This window comes from Acipenser ruthenus, chromosome 7 (assembly GCF_902713425.1).
Source record: "Acipenser ruthenus chromosome 7, fAciRut3.2 maternal haplotype, whole genome shotgun sequence".
NCBI classification, from domain to species: Eukaryota; Metazoa; Chordata; class Actinopteri; order Acipenseriformes; family Acipenseridae; genus Acipenser; species Acipenser ruthenus.
The window spans coordinates 63,350,436-63,369,630 of NC_081195.1; the positions used below are offsets into that span (position 1 = coordinate 63,350,436).

Below are 19,195 nucleotides of genomic sequence, written 5' to 3' on the forward strand. Positions count from 1 at the left end.
TGTACCCTTCTTCTAGAAGGGTAAAGTAGGACAAGCGCTGTGGTTTTCAGTCATGACAATTCCATCCCTGCCAGATCCACGTGTGGATTTGACTAACTGATGGTCAATCAAGCTCCAGCCATACGGTAAATAAGGGGAGCCAAATCCTTTGCTCTAGAGATGGTTCAGTGAAAGTGACTGCCCAGCCTGAATAGTAAGGAGTGTTTGTTTAAAGGCTTTGTTTAAACCTTTTATTTGTTCTCATGTTCATGTTCTCATTCTCATGTTAAAACTGCAGCTTTCTGCCTCTGGGACTCCTTCCTGCCGGTAAACAGCCTTCCCAAAACTGTGACACCTTTGCAAAACAAAAGAAGAAGTGCATCTACACACAAGAGCGATAGCCTTAGGATTTTAAGAAGTCTTACTTTACAACTGGGGTTACTTGCCAGTTCTGAGTGGGGATACCTTTCTGGAAACGCTCTCCACTCTTAGTTATATGCAAGAGGGACAAATCCTAGATCTGGTCATTTGTGAAGTCTTTGGCAAAAATCCACCAGAAAGCATTCCTTCTTCAGCAGTTTTTCTTGAGCTGCAGCAACAGGAATCCAAAGCAAAATTAGTTGCTGTACACAGCTGTCTTTATTACAGTTAAACTTGAGAAAAAAGTCTCTACCACAGAACTGGGTTAAAATGATACAAGCAGTCTATTTCTTTCAACAATATAACTATATCACTAAAGGAAGTTAAGTGAGTAAAAATGGTGACATGACAAAATTAGGCAAAGATAGGAAACCGTACACTGTGTTACAACTGTGGGTGTAAACAGTTCCCTTTTTATTTACAAAAATCACAAGCCACAACAAATAAAGTAACACCTTGTACATATATCTCCTTCCACGCCGGTACAACATGTCCAGTGTATGTGTGCCTCCTCAGATTCCGAGGAACAATGTCCATAACACGGTTCATCCCTTAATTACACATGCTGTAAAAAGACATACGTACTACTCTCACTAGACTCAAACTTCACATGAAACACTATTGGTACAGCACTGCAGAACAGAATGCTCTGTAGAACCAAATATCTTCTGAATGTTAATGGCTCCTCTTAATATGAATAAATGGTGAAAAAAATAGAATATGTGTTGATTGTTTCTGTATTTCTGGTGGGTGCATCTATACATAAATAACACTCTACTGCATCACTCTTTCAGTGCAGAGCTATGCATGTTTTATGCTGCTTTCCCTTTCAGTGTATTTGTTTAATGACACTAGCCTACATTCGCAAAGCTATTTTTCCAGATCACTTTAGTAATAAAAAATAAAAAAGCACACACAAATAAATTAAAATTCCACAACCTAAAAACTTTAAGCTTTGAAAATCTTGCCCTAATGTATGTACACAGTGTGAACAGTTCAGGTAGATGTATGCTAAACACCGCTGATTCATTTAACCACAGCGCACTTCTGCTGATCAGCAGGCATTTTCTGTGAAATTGTTTAAGTGGTCTCAGTGTCGCCATCAGCGGACAGTTTTCCACGAACCTTGATGCACATTATGGTTCATCTGGTATTCTCAGACTGAGTAAGACCCATGATGACTAATTAGCGTGGGTAGTTTTGGTGTTTGGGTTGAGGTATACAGAATAGTGTGCTGTGTGCAGGGCAATACATTTCAGTTTTGTAGACAGGTTCAGGCACTGTGGTCCATATTTTCTAAAGCAACAAAGTCATGTAAAATGTTCTGTAACCAATGTGCAACAAGAGGACAACACAGGGTAAGATTAAAAAAAAAAAAAAACAGTGAAAACCCCAATGTGATTGTGATTGCAAATTATCTTTTGAAGTTGCACATGCAAACGTTCCTATTAACTAAAAAAAACTAAGTTCATTGTTTTGGTACACACACATTCTTTTAAAATTAAAATGAAAGGTCTGTGAATAGGGCCCAGTTATTCAAAATTAAAAACTCAAATCTGGAAATCTGGAAGGGATGCTGGAATAGTGACACCCACATTGTCGGTACACCACTCTTGTCAGTTTTTTGGGTGGTAAAATGAAGAACTAATGTCCCACCCAGTAGTTCTGATTTGGTAATGGGTAATTATTGGGGTACCACCATTACACTTGAGGGATGGTTCACTTATTAAAGCTTTTGCATGCAAGTGAAAAAGACGTGTCTATTCAGGGATGCTAAGTGGCAAGAGATGTTCAGCTCCTTGTTGATCAGCATTTGCTCACTGGCCACAATACTTGCTGGAGGATACCATTTCCAAGATATATCCTTTATAAGTGTCACACGTGGGAAATCCCATTGAGCTATTTTAATACTCTCAAGAAATGGAATCACAATATGATGCCCAGCTTCTCTACCTGTAAGTGTGACAATACATCTAGTGAGTATGTATTTAACACCTAACAGCTCCTGGAACAATCAAGTAATGTTCCATTTACTGAATCACCCAAAAGGTTGTCTCTGAAACTAACACCTTCTAAAAAAAGGTTTTACTTTCACTTACCACATCATATCAATATGCCTTTATATTCACTGACAGTATTAGCAGGGAAATTAACACATTCATTAGGACACACTTGTGGCCATCCTTCAGGTAGTAATATTTCTACTGCTATTTTGAAACTATTTTTTTATTCTTTTTTTTATTTGTTGGTACTGAACATTACAATTTTATGTCTGAACTGCACGCTAAATATAAACTACTGTATATAAAAACATGTTCTTGCTTTCATATTATTTTATGAAGCTTTTCAAGCTAACATACACCATATATTGTCAAAAGAGGAACTCATTCAAACTTTTCTAAGGACTAGTCTAGGAGGACAGTAAGGCCTGAACAATGTTCCCTATTCATCTACTGTTATGAATAAACATTGATTACCTATTTATTTATATAAAGAGAACATATTTATCCTAATTTAGCATATCCATTGCTTCACAATCGTTTTATATTATTATTATAATTTGCGTATTTACATATTTGTAATTAATTCTGAATACATGAAACGTTTACATTTGAACACGTGTACATTTGAAACCACATTAAACATCCTGTCTACTTTGAGCAATACAACTAATCCACTACGTCATGAATTCATAATGTCACATCCATGAATGCAGTGGTGTCCTAATTACAAAAATGATACGATACACACGCACCAAACCGAACAACGTTTCTTACCTTTATTTCATGTGTATAAAACTCAGAAGAATCTCTACGTATTCTTTCACCAAAGAAAAACGTCCTCTTTAAAGTTTGAAAAAAAAGTTTTATTCTCCCGAGAATTCCAGTGCTGGACGCAGAACGACTGGCCACTGGCTGATCTCATGTGAAAAGATAAACTCGGTTAATCCTCTTCTCAAAGTTTTGCCCCTTGGGAGTAAACAGGTAGAAAGTAAACAGTGCAACGACCGGCTGTCTATAGAAATGTGCAGGTCACTGTTGAGGGTGGGACTTAACAGACGCACCGTTCAGTGTAGCTATAGCAACACGGACAGCCACTTCTCGTACTATTTTTATTGACTCGACACAGAAAGGTGACTGTTGCATCCCGCTTACTGAAGATTCCATGTTTCAAAAGTATTACATGCTTTTGTTTGAGCATGTAATTATTTTAAAGAATATACTGATGATGACTAGCGCACTGCAAACTCAAATTGTGTGTAAAATATGTATATGATTTTAGGGATTTCAGAATATTTGAAATAGAAACCACATGTAATTTGTTATGAAGAAATCCATAGAAAAAAAGTAAAATACATATATATATATATATATATATATATATATATATATATATATATATATATATATATATATATATATATGTTGAAAAGTTAATGTGTTGTGTCACTGTGACCATAAAACTACTGGCTCTATTCACAAACGTTTACCTGGTGCCTAACAAAATATAGTTTTGTCAAAATAACACATTTGCGTATCCCTATTTTATATATTTGAATATCATTATAAGTTAATGTGCTGTCTAAGTTGCATTCATCTTTTTTTCTTCATTTTTCTAGGTTCAATGATGGCGTGTTAACCAGTCATTTATCTTTTTTTAGACAGTCATGGTGCACATTATAGCTCAATATTAATACTTTGTGAAAACCTGAAAATGATTTTCTCTCTTTCCTGGAAGGAGAGAAACACATGTATATGTATGTGGATTTTCATTAATCTTTACATTATTAGTAATATATCTGAATATATTCAAAATGTGTCAAGTACCTTCATGATACTATGATCACCCTCCCTGGCTGACTCTTTAACCCCTGCAATTTCCACTGAGGACTGTTGACGTCTGCCAGCTTACACAATTCACTATGCTTACACCTACACTACATAACAGCAGATCACGTTATAATACAATCCAGTCCAATAAAAAATTACCCCCCCCCTCTCCATCTTTTCTTTATTTGATTGATTTTATTTATTCATATTATATTATTTTAATACTAGTTTCCCAGCTAAAAATGATGGTGAGCTGTAACTGAAATATATATTTACTGGCCTTTAATTGGGCTCCCAGCAGGTATACGGTTTCTAAAAAGTTTATCTCAAAAAGTGTAGACAAGCAGGCAGCTGAAATGACTTTTTAATGGACCTACTTTCATGGACCAGTTCCTCATACAGCAGTAAGTCTCCTGAACCAGCGTGATCAACTGAAAACCAGACACCAGCAGCCCTGATCAGTGCTAGTCATTATGGAAATCTCCATTGGGGTTATTTCAAGCTTTTAGTTTAGGTGTCAAATACACCCATTCTAAAAACTACGAAGAAACATTTTAAACAAACATTTAAATGAGAAAGTCTTTATGGCATACTAATTGGTTTCTAAACTAATAGGGTAGCCTAACATTTGTTGTACTTTTGACGTTAATATTATCCTCATGCAACCCTGGACAATACTTGTGGTCTCATAAGGATTTCAATGTTTTAAATATGGAGCAAATATTGACTATGAGTTTAGTGAACAGGGCCCATAGTTCTTGTGGCCAACATGTTAATAAGCTCTTTTAATAAAACACTTTCTTGTGAAAGACCTATAGGGAGGTGAGACAGCTTGCTATGAACAATATTATCAATATGGATGGAGTAAAAATAAACAATATTTGTGAAATCATTTCAGGCTCTTGGGCGTACAGAGGTTACAGTGTGGGTGCCCTTTTAATTACAACATGCAATTAAAATCAATAGAACCCTGGCCTTTGTTTTTTTATATTTGCAGCTGGGGCCTATTCACTGCTCATATGCCTCATTATACAGGCTGATGGGTTTCATGGAAACCAACAAAATGCATGAAAAAGCTATGTACTTCAAAGCTGTGTTGCTGTGCTGCAAGTGTTATTGTAATGCTGATGTTCTATTTGTGTTTCTTTTCCTTCCCTCGCCTCTCTGATGCTTTCTGCAAATTTGGAACAAAGAAGTGACTGATATTATCATTAGAGTGGTCAACAACAAACACTCCTCTTGTATCCATATTTGCAATTAAATTATTCTATTTTGACTATTCAAGCTATGAAATTCAATACCCACGTGGTGATTATGTTCTGTAAGCAAGTATGCTTTTTTAATTTCTTTATGTCTTCTGATAGTGTGTTTTTGTCATTTTAACCTATATAAATAACCAATATAACATAATTGAATGTGTACACTGTAGTATAACAACCACACCATGAAATGTGCCAATAAAATGGCCTATAATTAAAATATAAACCAAATATGATATATCTGGTGCTTATATTCATCAAGTTTCACAGAGTAGAACTGATTTTAGACAACCCAGCCTATCGCAGATAATGTAGACCAAGAGTAGTGCTAATCAGATCTGTGTAACCAGCAGATTGATCGAGTGTTCTGACATACGGTATAACCCATTGGTACACACGTACACTGGGCATGCACAGCCTCCTTGTCAAATTGCACACTATATCAAATTCCAAAAGTTACTAGCCAATACTTTGCAGGAGCAACAGATTAAGTAATAAGGGAATTATTCTTACTTTTCTGTTACTCAGAAATACATGTTAATTAAATTTGAACTAGAATTAATAAAATGAATTCCTGGCAGTATAAAACACCCATCAGAATGCCCTATCTGCCTCATAAGATAAGACAACGGTACATAAAAGCAGATTTTGATCACACTTGTTTTAAAAAGATTCCGATGAAACAGGGTTTGTGGTGACTGAAACCAAGCAGTTGAAATGTGTCACAAGGACAGCGGAGAAAACACAGAGGGAAAGACTTTGCAGAAAACCGAGGATATTGCCATGACAATTCCAATTATTGGAATTCCATTCTGCTTCTGTTGCTGCAAGACCTTCACACTCCAACATCACATTTTCTTGTATCTTTTTCTTGTTCTTCTAGTTAAAGAAGCTAAACACATGAAAGCATGTTTACATTAAATGCATGCATTTATCATTGGAATTGAATGAGACCGCTTTCTTTTTTTGAATGTTGGTGTGTGGTAACATGTTTGGCAGTCACTATTGCAGAAACCAGCCTGAAAAGGAGACAAGGATACCAAGGTATTATTACAAAACAGTTTGGATACAGCACTTGCATAAATAATAATAAAAAAGGCCTAGCTAAACAAGACACAATTATTTTAAGATTAAGTACTGTATATCAATGATTGGCCTAATTGTTCCTTGGTATTTTTAACATTTTGACATATTCAGTTACACAATGTTTCACAAACACATTGAATGTACACACATTGTTCTATAGTTAAATTCAGTAACGGTGTTTTCTCTTTGGTTTGTGTGTGCAGTTAACAAGAATTTGGATTCCCAAGAAAGCAGATAATGAAGAAAATTAAATCAAGCCATTCTTACCCATTTTATAGTGTAATTATAAAAAAGCCATGTACTTCAAAGCTGTGTTGCTGTGCTGCAAGTGTTATTGTAATGCTGATGTTCTATTTGTGTTTCTTTTCCTTCCCTCACCTCTCTCTATGTTCACCACGTGATTACGTGGGGCAGCTGGCTCTTTGAGCGAATATATATATATATATACATATTGTATATACAGTATACAATACATATTCGTAATCCCAAATACCCTTAAAGCCCAGGCTTTAAAAATCATTAGAAATATGTCTTTCAAATGTATTTGACTGTAAACCCAAAATATAACCAAAAAACTATTTCAAAAGTAATATGACACCTGAACTGCAGGTTCCAGGTACCTTTTTTTAGTATACACTTGTTATCAGTGGTTAAAGGATGTGAACCCCAAAGCAACAAAAGTCCCTATCCAGTAATATTTAGCAATTCACACTGGAATTAGGATAACAAGATTTTAATGTTTTTTACATAATGTACAGAAATGAGAATAAGGAAGTGGAGTGGTATATATTATAAAAAAGCAGAACAATAGTGTGTACTGTTCAATGCTCTTTGCTATGCTTAGCAATGACGGTTCTTTAGTGAGCTAATAAAGGTCTTTATGCTCATTTTGTGTAACATCGCCTCCTTGTGTCTGCAGAGTACAGTGCTTGTTAGATTGCTTCACACTAATGAGTAAGACAGTGGTCAGGTGGAAGTGTTCTCATTGCAGCATGGCTTTGGTTTGATTTCTGGTTCTTCTGAGCTATTATTGACCCAGTGCCAGCTGGACAAGCAACACTTGATTTTTCAAAAAGCTTTTCAATGCATAAACAAGCGTGTCAGTGACATTTGTAATTACAAAGCTAGAGGCATCATTAACTTGAAAAAACAGTTCACCATGACCTATATACATCACATGTACATTTCCAACTCCATTTCATCTCCTGCAATCAATTAATGGTTTAAATAAGAATGGTAAATAATAATCAACTGTAATGGTAAAAAGGGCTTCTCAGTATTTACAATAGCAACCAGGTTGGCTTGGTGATCCAGTGATTAAAGAAAAAAAAGGCTTGCTACCAGGAGGTTCCCGGTTCAAATCCCGGCTCAGCCACTGACTCACTGTGTGTGACCCTGATCAAGTCACTTAACCTCCTTGTGCTCTGTCCTTTGGGTGAGATGTAAAATCGAGGTCCTATTGTAAGTGAAACCTGAATTTACAGGTAACTAAAGGGACTGAACATTTGAAATTATGTTTTAAAGATTAAACTGTAGTCTGCACAAATTCATTTGCTAGCAATAAAGCACTTGCTGTATTTAAGGGTGATATAATACAATATAACAGCGCCAGAGCAATATTACACGCAACATACTCGACCTCTTACGCCAATCACGTATATCAATTAATCATTTTTTTAGGAAAGCCCTTGAAACATGATTCACAGATAATGTTATAAGGTAAAAGCGGACATTTTTGCTACCTATAAATGACACAACACAAAACAAAGCTTCCCTTGTTTGCCATCTGACAGAACATGATCAACATAAGTAAAACCACTGATATTTTATATTTGTCTTAAATTTCAATGCAGAAGTTCATTGCTATTGGTACTCAGTAGTGTAGATGAGGGCTAAAGAGGGAAAGGCAGCTTTTCTGGTTGTGAAATGCACCCATTATATAACAGGCTCCATTTAACACCTGCCTACAAAATCATTTTAAAATAATCACTCTGATTTACAAGTATCTGCACACCCTTCATAGGCAATATCATATATCCAGTGGGAGGGTCTCTGTTAAGTCAGACAGCCACACCCTGTTGACTACCTGCACCACACATCAAAATGATCTGAATTTGTTCCTCTTTGCTTAAATGCATTTCACGCCTTGAAAAAATAGAGAAACAACAAATATTTACTATAATGCCTATGATGCCTGACTTAGTGTATGGGAGCGCCTGTATATTATAGTTCTGTATGTCTGGACCCTCTTTTTAAAAAACTTTTTGTCTTTTTTTTTTTTCCATCTAAGAGATGAAACAAATCAACATGTCAACCGGAAAACAGCGTCCAATCAAACGTGCCCCTTATTGCATAACAGCTTTCAGGTAGGTACAGTAGCTTCAAGGGACCTGATTCCACAGCCACATTGTTGTCTCCTGACTATGTGCTGTTGTATATAACAATTGCTGTCAATTAGCAAAGGAAAATGAAGTTGATCATGCTAGTACTACTTGCATTGGGTTAGGTATTACAAAACATGGATAGAATGAGATCACGTGACCTTACCGCTGGGATGGCTGCTTGCTGATAGAGCTCCTGTTGCCACTTTGCTATTTCATTTATAATCAAACAACTTCTCTTTATATTATTTTGTGATTATACAGTTTTGATGAAAGTTAGGGATTACAAGTCTATATAGCTGTCTATACATATTAGAGGTCGGCACGGGTAGAAAATCCGGAACCGTGTACCTGCCGTGAAAAATACCCGGGTACCTGGATCTTTTTCGGGTTAAGAAAAGGCTTAATGCAAAAGCTTGTACAACTGTATTGTTGTACTTTGTTGATGCATAGTTCAGCCCCTAGTCTCTGTAAGTTGCTCTGGATAAAAGTGTTTGCTATATGACTAATTAATTAATAACCACGGTAGCTGCAGTGACTATTGTGTGCATTCTCTTCTTCTGCCATTGCATAGGGTAGAAACACTAATGTAAGCAGGCATACAGATTCTACAATTAGAAAAACACAGTAAATATCACATTTAAATACAGCAAGTGTGGCTTTGGGGTTGTGATACGTATTTCACATAACAGATCTAAAATGCATTTTCTAAGATGTCATTTAAATGTACAGTACAGAGTAAAAAAAGTTATATTACAAGACAGGTCAATATACAGTATATAAGCTTATATTTCTAGAGCCGGTTAAGTAATCAAGGAAATAATCTGACTCCTGCATGGATAAGCACCCAAAACCTTGCTGGGGGTTGTTTATATTAGGGGAGTTACACACAACCAGTCATTTTACAGCAAATAGGCATAGTCTTTTTAACATACCTTTAAAAAGTCAATTTTGTTGTCACAGGATGTGATTTGGGGCAGCGCCTGTCAACAGTACAATTTCTGACTGAGCTAGAAGCAAAACACGTGGGTTTTGATTTTTAAAAAATATATATATTTTTTTTTATTTTCAACAGATTTTCACCATTTTTGGTGGTTTGAAATAAGTATAAAAACAAGACAAGTGTATGACGTTGGATTTATCGCAGTATATAACCATTCTGTAACTGGCATCCCTATAGATGTAGTGGTATAACTGGGTTAAGATTATATGACAAGTGAAATCTCTTTACCATCAAATTTCATTTGGATTCCAAATCCTTATATTATGTGATTTACTGGTACTGATTATTTTTAAAGTCAAACTTAGGGCAGAAGACAATGCACTTACCTGAGTTTGAATATTGTTCCAGTGAATTCCTTGCTTGAACACACACGAAATTATGAAAAAAAATGTACTAAGTACAAATAAATAATATGAATAACTAATCAATAATTAATTTGCTGCTTCAATTAAATATTCCCATGGCACTTAACAAAACCATAATATTAAACATTTCATTTAAGGAAATCATCCCATATATGCCTTTAGAAAATTAAACTTCAGCAAAATTCAAACTGTGTCTATTGGAGATTCTGTTTTCCTTCAAAACATTTTTTTCCAGTGTTGGGAAAACTGAATAACAACATACAGTACTCTGTGCAATTAGGTAAACTCTATCAAGTATTCTGGATATATCTGATTGTTATCAAAGATCACAAAAATCTTTGGATTGTTAACATCATCCACACAGCTGTCGTAGAAGTTGATGTAACTCATGTCTTTCGAGGGCGGTCTGCAGTAATGGCTCTTTCCAAGCGTGTAACTGCCCACAAGTACCCGAACGAGGAACAATGACTTAAAGTGAGGTTGAGCTTGAAACACATTAGGTGCAACATCATGTTTTTTCAGGATTGTTCCATGGTTTTCACTTGTTTTGCAGAACTTTGCAGCGTACACTGCATCTCTTGCAAAGTAGGCTCCTAAAAAAGATAAACAAGTACAGTGGGTGTATTCAATTTATAAGAAGAAATGGCATAGTTTAGATCATTTGTGTTATGGATATCATCTAACATCTAACAGTGCAACATCAAGAAAAGATAGTCATACCATTCTTAAGCCCCTTTCACACTGGCATGCGCTACCTGGGTCGGGACACGGTGTCATGCGGGTCAGGTACACAATTTCACACTGCTTTTAAAGAGGCAGGGTTGATGTGGGTGACAAAAGCAAATACACAATGTGCATATCAATGCCCCAGAAGCAGCGTGTTACAGACACTTCCATCCAAGCTTCTCGAGATTGACCCGTTGGCACAAATGTTGATTACAGCAAATGTTTCTTCATCCCTGCTGCAATCTGGCTCATGGTGTGTCTCAATCAACAAAAATATGGCTAAACAGAATAAACACAAATGTTCTTTGCGGAAGTGAAATCTTCACGCAAGTGTGGCTGTTTGTTATTTTGTTGGCTTACGAAAGGCCACCATGCATTTTGTCTTGCTTGACCTGAGTCAAAGCATGTCGACTCACATCCTGAGGCGGGTCGCTGTGACCCAGGTCAACCCGGGTACGACCCAGGTACATGGTTTCACACTACGTGGGATTGTGACCCAGGTAGCCAGAACCCAGACTGGGACCCAGGTAGGAGTGCCAATGTGAAAGGGGCTCTACACTCATGTTATGTTATGTCAAGATCACAAGATTAATTAACTGTTATGTTGAGGTCCTCCATGAGACACCACACCCCTTTGTCCTTATTCTAATTACATGGTGTTCAAATTGAACACAAACACATTTGTGCAGTCTTGTACCGGCCAACTGATCTTGTCCACTGTGAATGACCTTCAAGATGGAGATGAAATGGTAGAAAATGATATATTCCCATTATGTGTTGTTGCTTCTTGGAAGCAACACAGAGGTGTATTTTAATGTTTCAGTGTATTTCTATATTTTTTATTGCTCACACAGTTTTCTATGCCATGGTCTCAGCAACTTTTTGGGGCTGTGTGTTATAACAGTAGTTTTGTGTTCAATATGGTGTACAGTTATCTGAGCTATCTTTAGCACACAAAGTGATATAAAAGTTACACTTTTCACTGCTGATGCTGTTTGTGAGCTGCTGCCGGTACTTGTACCTACACAAGTTCTGGTGTTCCAGGCATACTGTAGTACCGTTACATTGTTTGCATTAAGTTTTATAAGGTCCCTGAAATGATATGCTTCAGAAGGGAAGCAAGTGAGCAGCATCCAGCAAGTAACAAGGTCTTAGATTTATTTCCACACAAGTATGTACCACTGACAATAAATGGTGTAGTCTCAAATGCACCCAATTGTACCCCATAGAGGCTTTGCAGTCCAAATTGTTTAACACATACAGTAGCGAAGGTGATTAGTGTTTGTTAGGTGCCAGTGACATTTAGTGCAAATTCCAGTATGATAATTTACTGTATATATAAAGCAGTTAAATAAGAGGATCGTCTACAAACCCAAGCCATTCTGAATGGCTGTCAGACGTCATGCTCCTAAATCCTATTGATTTCCTATTGAGGTGAGCCATGAGGCCCCACTTTATTGGCTGCAAAGTATTTTAAGCTACAGTATGATTAGAAGATGATTAACAACCCACCTTTTCCAAACACTGTTCCGTGGCCGCCGTTTAATCTACAGTCAAAGTTATTTGTGCATATTGCTTCTATGTTCTCATGACTGGTGCCATGAAACATCATTTTTTCTTCAATTTCTGCACCTTGGTTTCTTCTTTTCAGCTGGGCCTTTTTCCTTTAAAAAGATCCAAGAGGACGCTTGTTTTTGTGTAGTTTTTATTTTCAAATAAATAAACAATAGAAAAAAAAACAGTACTTGTCACATATCTGCTATAACAAAAAGGATGCATCAATAGTACCAGGAGACAACCATTTATTTTGTAATGTTTATAAAAAAATATATTAAAAAATACCTTGACTGTTACCTCGTACCTTTGATGCACCCTGTAGTTATCTGCTAATTAAAGCTTACCTGCAGAAGAATTCCCATAGGTCTAAGTTTTGAATTCTCTTGATTGCTGTAATGCAGACGTGCATTGTGTTTTTAAAAAGTCTAGCCACTTCCTTGTATTCATTGGTGTCTTCCTGCAAATGGATTAACTGAAAGAGATTACATTTATGAGCATTAAATGCAAACAATTCCAATTTAGCTATTAAGGTTAATAAATCAATGATTTGCTCAGCTTAACATCAAGCCTAAACACACATCAAGCCTAAACATGCAGCCTGCAATATATATTTTATAGAAGATACAGCAATCTAGCTTGTAAAGTGCTCTGTGATGGTGGTCCACTATGAAAGGCGCTATATAAAATAAAGATTGATTGACTGATTGTCCACTCATTTAGGATAAAGTACATTACACTAACAGTCCCAACAGGCAACTGTACAGCTACATTAGACTAAACAAAGATTTAAATTTGCTGGTGAAACTATGGCTGACTTCGGTTTCGCAGGTGCATCCCAAAATAACTACTGAGCTTCTAGCAGTGCTTTACTTTCACAACATGTGCTACACATTATTCTAATAACTTTTTTTGTAACAACCTTTATGAAAAAATACTAAAGGCTCCCTGAACACAATTACTGTAAATTCATTCTCACACTAATCCAAAGTCCTGGGGGTCTGCTTATTATGTTGATTTTTAAAAGGTTATTCAAATACTTTAGAACAAAAGTCTAACTCCCATTAGTGTGACCAAACCAATTTGTCAAAATGCGTGACATACTGAACATACATACATACATACATACATTATGATCACCATCAGATCACCAAAACGTAGCAATCTACAGAAACATTATGATGCCATAAAGGAACCAAGAGAGAGTGACTTTTTTTCTAAGAAATCTCAAAAACTATATTATTCTAAAGACTACAATTTAAAAAAGCATTTTTTTTTCTAGAGGCCTAGGGCAGGATATTCAAAAGGTTGTAAATCAACAAATTGGTATGTAGCATTGATTTTGGCATTTTCAAGCAGTCGTTATGCCTATCTCATTATTAAATCATTTCCGAAATTATGTTGATTTACGAAATAATGTTAATATCTTAATGAGCAGTGCTTCTTGCGACTATTTCTTTTGTTTGCGTGGGAATTTAAACGTAAATCCGTGTTGTCATAATTTATCAGGAGTTAATTTGCACTGTGAAAAGGAGGGTTTTAATTAACAAAAGATTATATAACTCACCTTGAAACAGAAATTTAACAGACCGCTGCTGTGACGCTGCTGACAATACAGAGACTACCTAGATAATTCAATATTTGTAGTTATGAAAATATTTTAGACTTTTATATACTTGTGGTTATGAATGAGATTTATTCACTTGTTTTAACAATTTGTAACCTTGAGCCCAGAACATACTGCCCGATGAAATCGCAGGAAGGGATGCACAAAGTTCAGTGGCAATGGGGCGAATCAATAGGTGAAAAGATAAGGCTATGGCAGTACTAATAAATATCTACAATTTTGGCTAGAACTTAAGGCAATGTGATCATGAAAACCACATATGACTGGAGACATGCATGTATTCTCTCTCTCTCTATCAAATACATACACACGCACACACACACATACAGACATGGTATTCCATTGGTTTGCATAATGTCCGTGCCGATATTTTCTGAAAACAAGACCTGACAGCCCCACATTGTACTTTTTAACTATTAGACAAAATATTTACATAATAAAAACTGATGCTATAATCATGATTCATTTATTATGAATACCGTTATCATTAAATTATACCAAATCACATTTTTATTTACAATGAAGGGAACCTATACCTGTGTTGCCCAAATGCTTATAAAGTCAGCAAAAATACGCTTTCCCTTCATTGTAAATAAAAACATGATTTGGTAGAGTTTAATTATAATGCTATTAATAACAAACAAATCATGCAGCATGGTCCTAATAGCAGTTGTTAAGTATTCTGTAAACCTTTTGTTTAATAGTTAAAAAGTGCAATATGGGGCTGTCAGGGCTTGTTTTCAAAATATATCGCCACAGACATGATTGTATACAAACCAATGGAATACCTAATGTGATCGAGATCATTGACATGGATTTTGCCTAAACATATTTGTAATGTTGTCAGAATCTCCCCACACTTTACGTACAGTGTACACTTTTACCTTCACACGTTTGTATGCATATATTATAGCCAGGGGTGTAGTGTTATATTTAGAAGAGAGGGGTTGCTATTATCTATCAATATACATAGATAAATTCCAAGCAATATACATAGCTGGCTTACCCCCTGTTTCCGCCCCATCCAAAATATAAATACGTTTTTTTGTTTTTTGTTTTTTTAATCTGTGCCATCTGATTTTCACCCACACGCCAGATAATCGTAAATCAGCATTTTATATGTGAACTTATCTAAATAAATGTCCATTCTGCATGACAAAATGCACAATTTTAAATGAAGTTTACAAATTATACACAAAATAGGCATTCTCATTATTTTTGATTTCGCTGGTGGGAGAGCCATCTCACTCTACGCTAGTAGTTTCCATAACAGCAAATTATGCTTCCATTCATTTTTCGTCATCCCGTTAACATGCATTTTGCTTAACGAATTGCCCTTATTTAGTGATTGAGACAGGAAGTGATGTATGTGACCTGCGACAATTAAGCTTTTTAACGAGAAACGCGTTCATTAACGACCTCATCGACTCAATTTCAAAGTATTAACGGATTTATTTAATGAACACATTTGGTTTGAAAATCACTTGCTACTAAAGCTCTCGTTACTATACCACAAGTTTGATACAATAACACTGGCCCTATTACCTTACCTGATAAGGTTCCTCTGTATTAACCTTCTCCCAATACGGAGGAACCGGAATGGCTTGATCCTCGCTGATCAACGTATATAATAAAACAAAGGGAAAAAAAATGTATGCAAATGTATGCAACTTAAAGCATACACAGGGAACTAGGTATCTAGCTGTAAAAAAATAATTTACTTTCTGAAATGAAAGTCTAGTAGGAATATGTGAAAAAATAGTACTTCCAGAGTACACCACAACGGAATGGCTAACAGCATTAAGAGACAATGCAACTGTCTACAGAAATAGTGTAGATTTCCCACACCGGAACTAGGACATCTACCCACACTTGATGATACCAATGAAAGTAAACAAATATTAAAGATGGTCAATACTTTGTTTTCACTTCTTTTAAACAACTTGAGATATATATTAGAGGTCAGCACAGGTACCCGTCGGGTTTTAAATTACCCAGCGCTACCTGGGTCTCTTTTTGCTACCCAGGTTTCGATTTATTAATTTGAGAATTTAAAGAAAATGTAGAAAATACGACAATACAGTTGTACGAGCTTTTGCATTAAGCCTTTTCTTAACCCGAAAAAGATCCAGGTATCCGGTTCCAGATTTTCTACCCGTGCCGACCTCTAATATATATAGACAGCTATATAGACTTGTAATCCCTAAATTTAATATAAAGAGTGTAAGTTGTTCAATTATAAATGAAATAGCAAAGTGGCAACAGGAGCTCTATCAGCAAGCAGCCATCCCAGCGGTAAGGTCACGTGATCTCATTCTATCCATGTTTTGTAATACCTAACCCAATGCAAGTAGTACTAGCATGATCAACTTCATTTTCCTTTGCTAATTGACAGCAATTGTTATATACAACAGCACATAGTCAGGAGACAACAATGTGGATGTGGAATCAGGTCCCTTGAAGCTACTGTACCTACCTGAAAGCTGTTATGCAATAAGGGGCACGTTTGATTGGACGCTGTTTTCCGGTTGACATGTTGATTTGTTTCATCTCTTAGATGGAAAAAAAAAAAAGACAAAGAGTTTTTTTAAAAAGAGGGTCCAGACATACAGAACTATAATATACAGGCGCTCCCATACACTAAGTCAGGCATCATAGGCATTATAGTAAATATTTGTTGTTTCTCTATTTTTTCAAGGCGTGAACAACAAAGAGGAACAAATTCAGATAATTTTGATGTGTGGTGCAGGTAGTCAACAGGGTGTGTCTGTCTGACTTAACAGAGAACCTCCCACTGGATATATGATATTGCCTATGAAGGGTGTGCAGATACTTGTAAATCAGAGTGATTATTTTAAAATGATTTTGTAGGCAGGTGTTAAATGGAGCCTGTTATATAATGGGTGCATTTCACAACCAGAAAAGCTGCCTTTCCCTCTTTAGCCCTCATCTACACTACTGAGTACCAATAGCAATGAACTTCTGCATTGAAATTTAAGACAAATATAAAATATCAGTGGTTTTACTTATGTTGATCATGTTCTGTCAGACGGCAAACAAGGGAAGCTTTGTTTTGTGTTGTGTCATTTATAGGTAGCAAAAATGTCCGCTTTTACCTTATAACATTATCTGTGAATCATGTTTCAAGGGCTTTCCTAAAAAAATGATTAATTGATATATGTGATTGGCGTAAGAGGTCGAATATGTTGCGTGTAATATTGCTCTGGCGCTGTTATATTGTATTATATCACCCTTAAGTACAGCAAGTGCTTTATTGCTAGCAAATGAATTTGTGCAGACTACAGTTTAATCTTTCAAACATAATTTCAAATGTTCAGTCCCTTTAGTTACCTGTAAATTCAGGTTTCACTGTTACTGTATAAGAAACATTGGATCCATGCAACACAACTTTAACTCACACTTTATATAAAGACTAATTAGATGCATTATACAGTATAGTTTGTTATTCATTAAATATCTCTTAGATTTTTCTAAAAAGGTTTTGGAGTTTGTATGTGTTTTACCACCCTGCCTAACCTAAAATAAAATTGAAAAAAAATGGTAAGTTATTTTCCTTGTTTATCCTTAAATAAATAAATAAAAATAACAAAATAAAGCAGCAATACCTGAAAAGTCTAACATGTAGTTATATTTAGCAGTAGTGAATGACAAGCCTCGTTCATTCATTCTGTAACTCCTTTCAATTTCTTCACTGCTCACCGAACACTGGCAGTTTGAACCCAGCTTTAAAGATTAAAAAAGAAGTTAAAATGATCATCTCAAAGTTGTATTTTAATATATATTTCACAATGAGATGCAAAGTCAAACTTTGTTTATAGTACACTTACCTCAAACATATGCCACACTCCACACTCAGCCAAATAAAACCAACACCATGGTGTATCTGAGGTGTCCATAGCAACCTCCATATGTTCAACCTCTTCAAACCCTGCCATTCTGACATGGTCTGATATAAAACAGAAATTATTTTAGGTTTCTAGGAGATTCAGATTGTAATTGATTGATGGCCCTTGGTATTTAGGAGTTATGATTACATTTGAGAGGATGTGATCAAAGCTGACTGACTGGGTTAATAATTGTGTTCTCTAGTGTTGGTCAAACATTTTGGAACAGTTCATGAAAGCAATGTTAGCCATTTACATTTTAACTTATGATTCACAACAATTCTGTGTGCCTATTAGCCATTTTTATAATAAACCATTTGAGTCCCAAATCATGAGAAAGCTGCTGTTGAGATTTTAAACAAAAATCTGATGTACAAACATGTTTGGACAAGAACAATGAGGTTTACCCCTTTAGATCTCAAATGATGTGAGATTATCCGCTTTATTGTACAGTACAACTGGATCAAGACTGCTGTGATTTCTTTAATGCAACTGTCGCATATCAGATTGGTATGTGATACTTTGTAACCTACACCAGAAAGTTTACCTTGAAATAAACATAACGTTACTGAGTGCCTAATACTAGATTTAAAAAAAAAAACTATTATGAAACTGTATGGTGTGGGCTATTTTGCATGAAATCTGACTGACAATATTACTAACATTCCTAATTACTGTACTGGTATAAATACAGCAGGGGTTGCATTTAAAAAGTAAACTATCTGACGACCTTTATCTAAAATAAAAACTAAATACAAAACGACACGGTATTGCATGACAGAAACAGCTGCTATTATTAACAATAGCAATAAAAGTGCGTGAAACCATGATTTACCTTATGTTCATATAACAGTGTTCTTTGTGTCTCTACGCTTCCATAACGACTTCTTGGTACTGTACTGCAATTAATTGGTAAGGTTACACCAAATTTGGAGGAATTTTGATCCCAAGTTTCTATTTCTCCACTTCTACACCTCACTCTACTGTTGTTTTCTGGTTCCGCATTCATACGTCACAAGAAATAGGCCAATAGGAGCATGGTGACGTTTTCATACATTAA

At 35.7% G+C, this 19,195-nt stretch overlaps 2 protein-coding genes across 6 annotated transcripts in view; both read right to left on the reverse strand.

The window, feature by feature from the left end:
• LOC117414889 (EF-hand calcium-binding domain-containing protein 4B-like) overlaps nucleotides 1-3,493 on the reverse strand; it is a 52,343-nt gene extending 48,850 nt beyond the window's left edge. The window contains exon 1 of one of the 3 annotated variants that reach the window (XM_059027561.1): nucleotides 3,177-3,493. The gene's annotated coding sequence lies outside the window, so the exon portion shown is untranslated. Of the gene's footprint in view, nucleotides 1-404; nucleotides 643-3,176 lie in introns of those variants that run through there. The other 2 variants (XM_034024730.3, XM_059027560.1) reach the window with 2 other exon arrangements.
• A 5,231-nt stretch (nucleotides 3,494-8,724) lies between these two features.
• On the reverse strand, nucleotides 8,725-19,140 carry LOC117415266 (protein mono-ADP-ribosyltransferase PARP11-like). 3 transcript variants are annotated; one of them, XR_009329202.1, is made up of 9 exons: nucleotides 18,971-19,140; nucleotides 18,079-18,197; nucleotides 17,857-17,974; nucleotides 16,707-16,782; nucleotides 15,781-15,844; nucleotides 12,951-13,078; nucleotides 12,562-12,713; nucleotides 10,285-10,916; nucleotides 8,725-9,938 (listed from the first exon to the last, which is right to left on the reverse strand). XR_009329202.1 is itself a non-coding variant. In XM_034025375.3 (8 exons), the coding sequence occupies exons 2-8, from the start codon at nucleotides 18,184-18,186 to the stop codon at nucleotides 10,600-10,602; spliced, it is 963 nt and encodes a 320-aa protein (XP_033881266.1). In that variant the 5' UTR covers nucleotides 18,187-18,197; nucleotides 18,971-19,140; the 3' UTR covers nucleotides 8,725-10,599. The 3 variants fall into 3 exon arrangements, 1 of the variants encoding a protein (XP_033881266.1); XR_009329201.1 differs by having other exon boundaries at nucleotides 8,725-9,965; XM_034025375.3 differs by having other exon boundaries at nucleotides 8,725-10,916.
• Nucleotides 19,141-19,195: the final 55 nt, after the last annotated feature.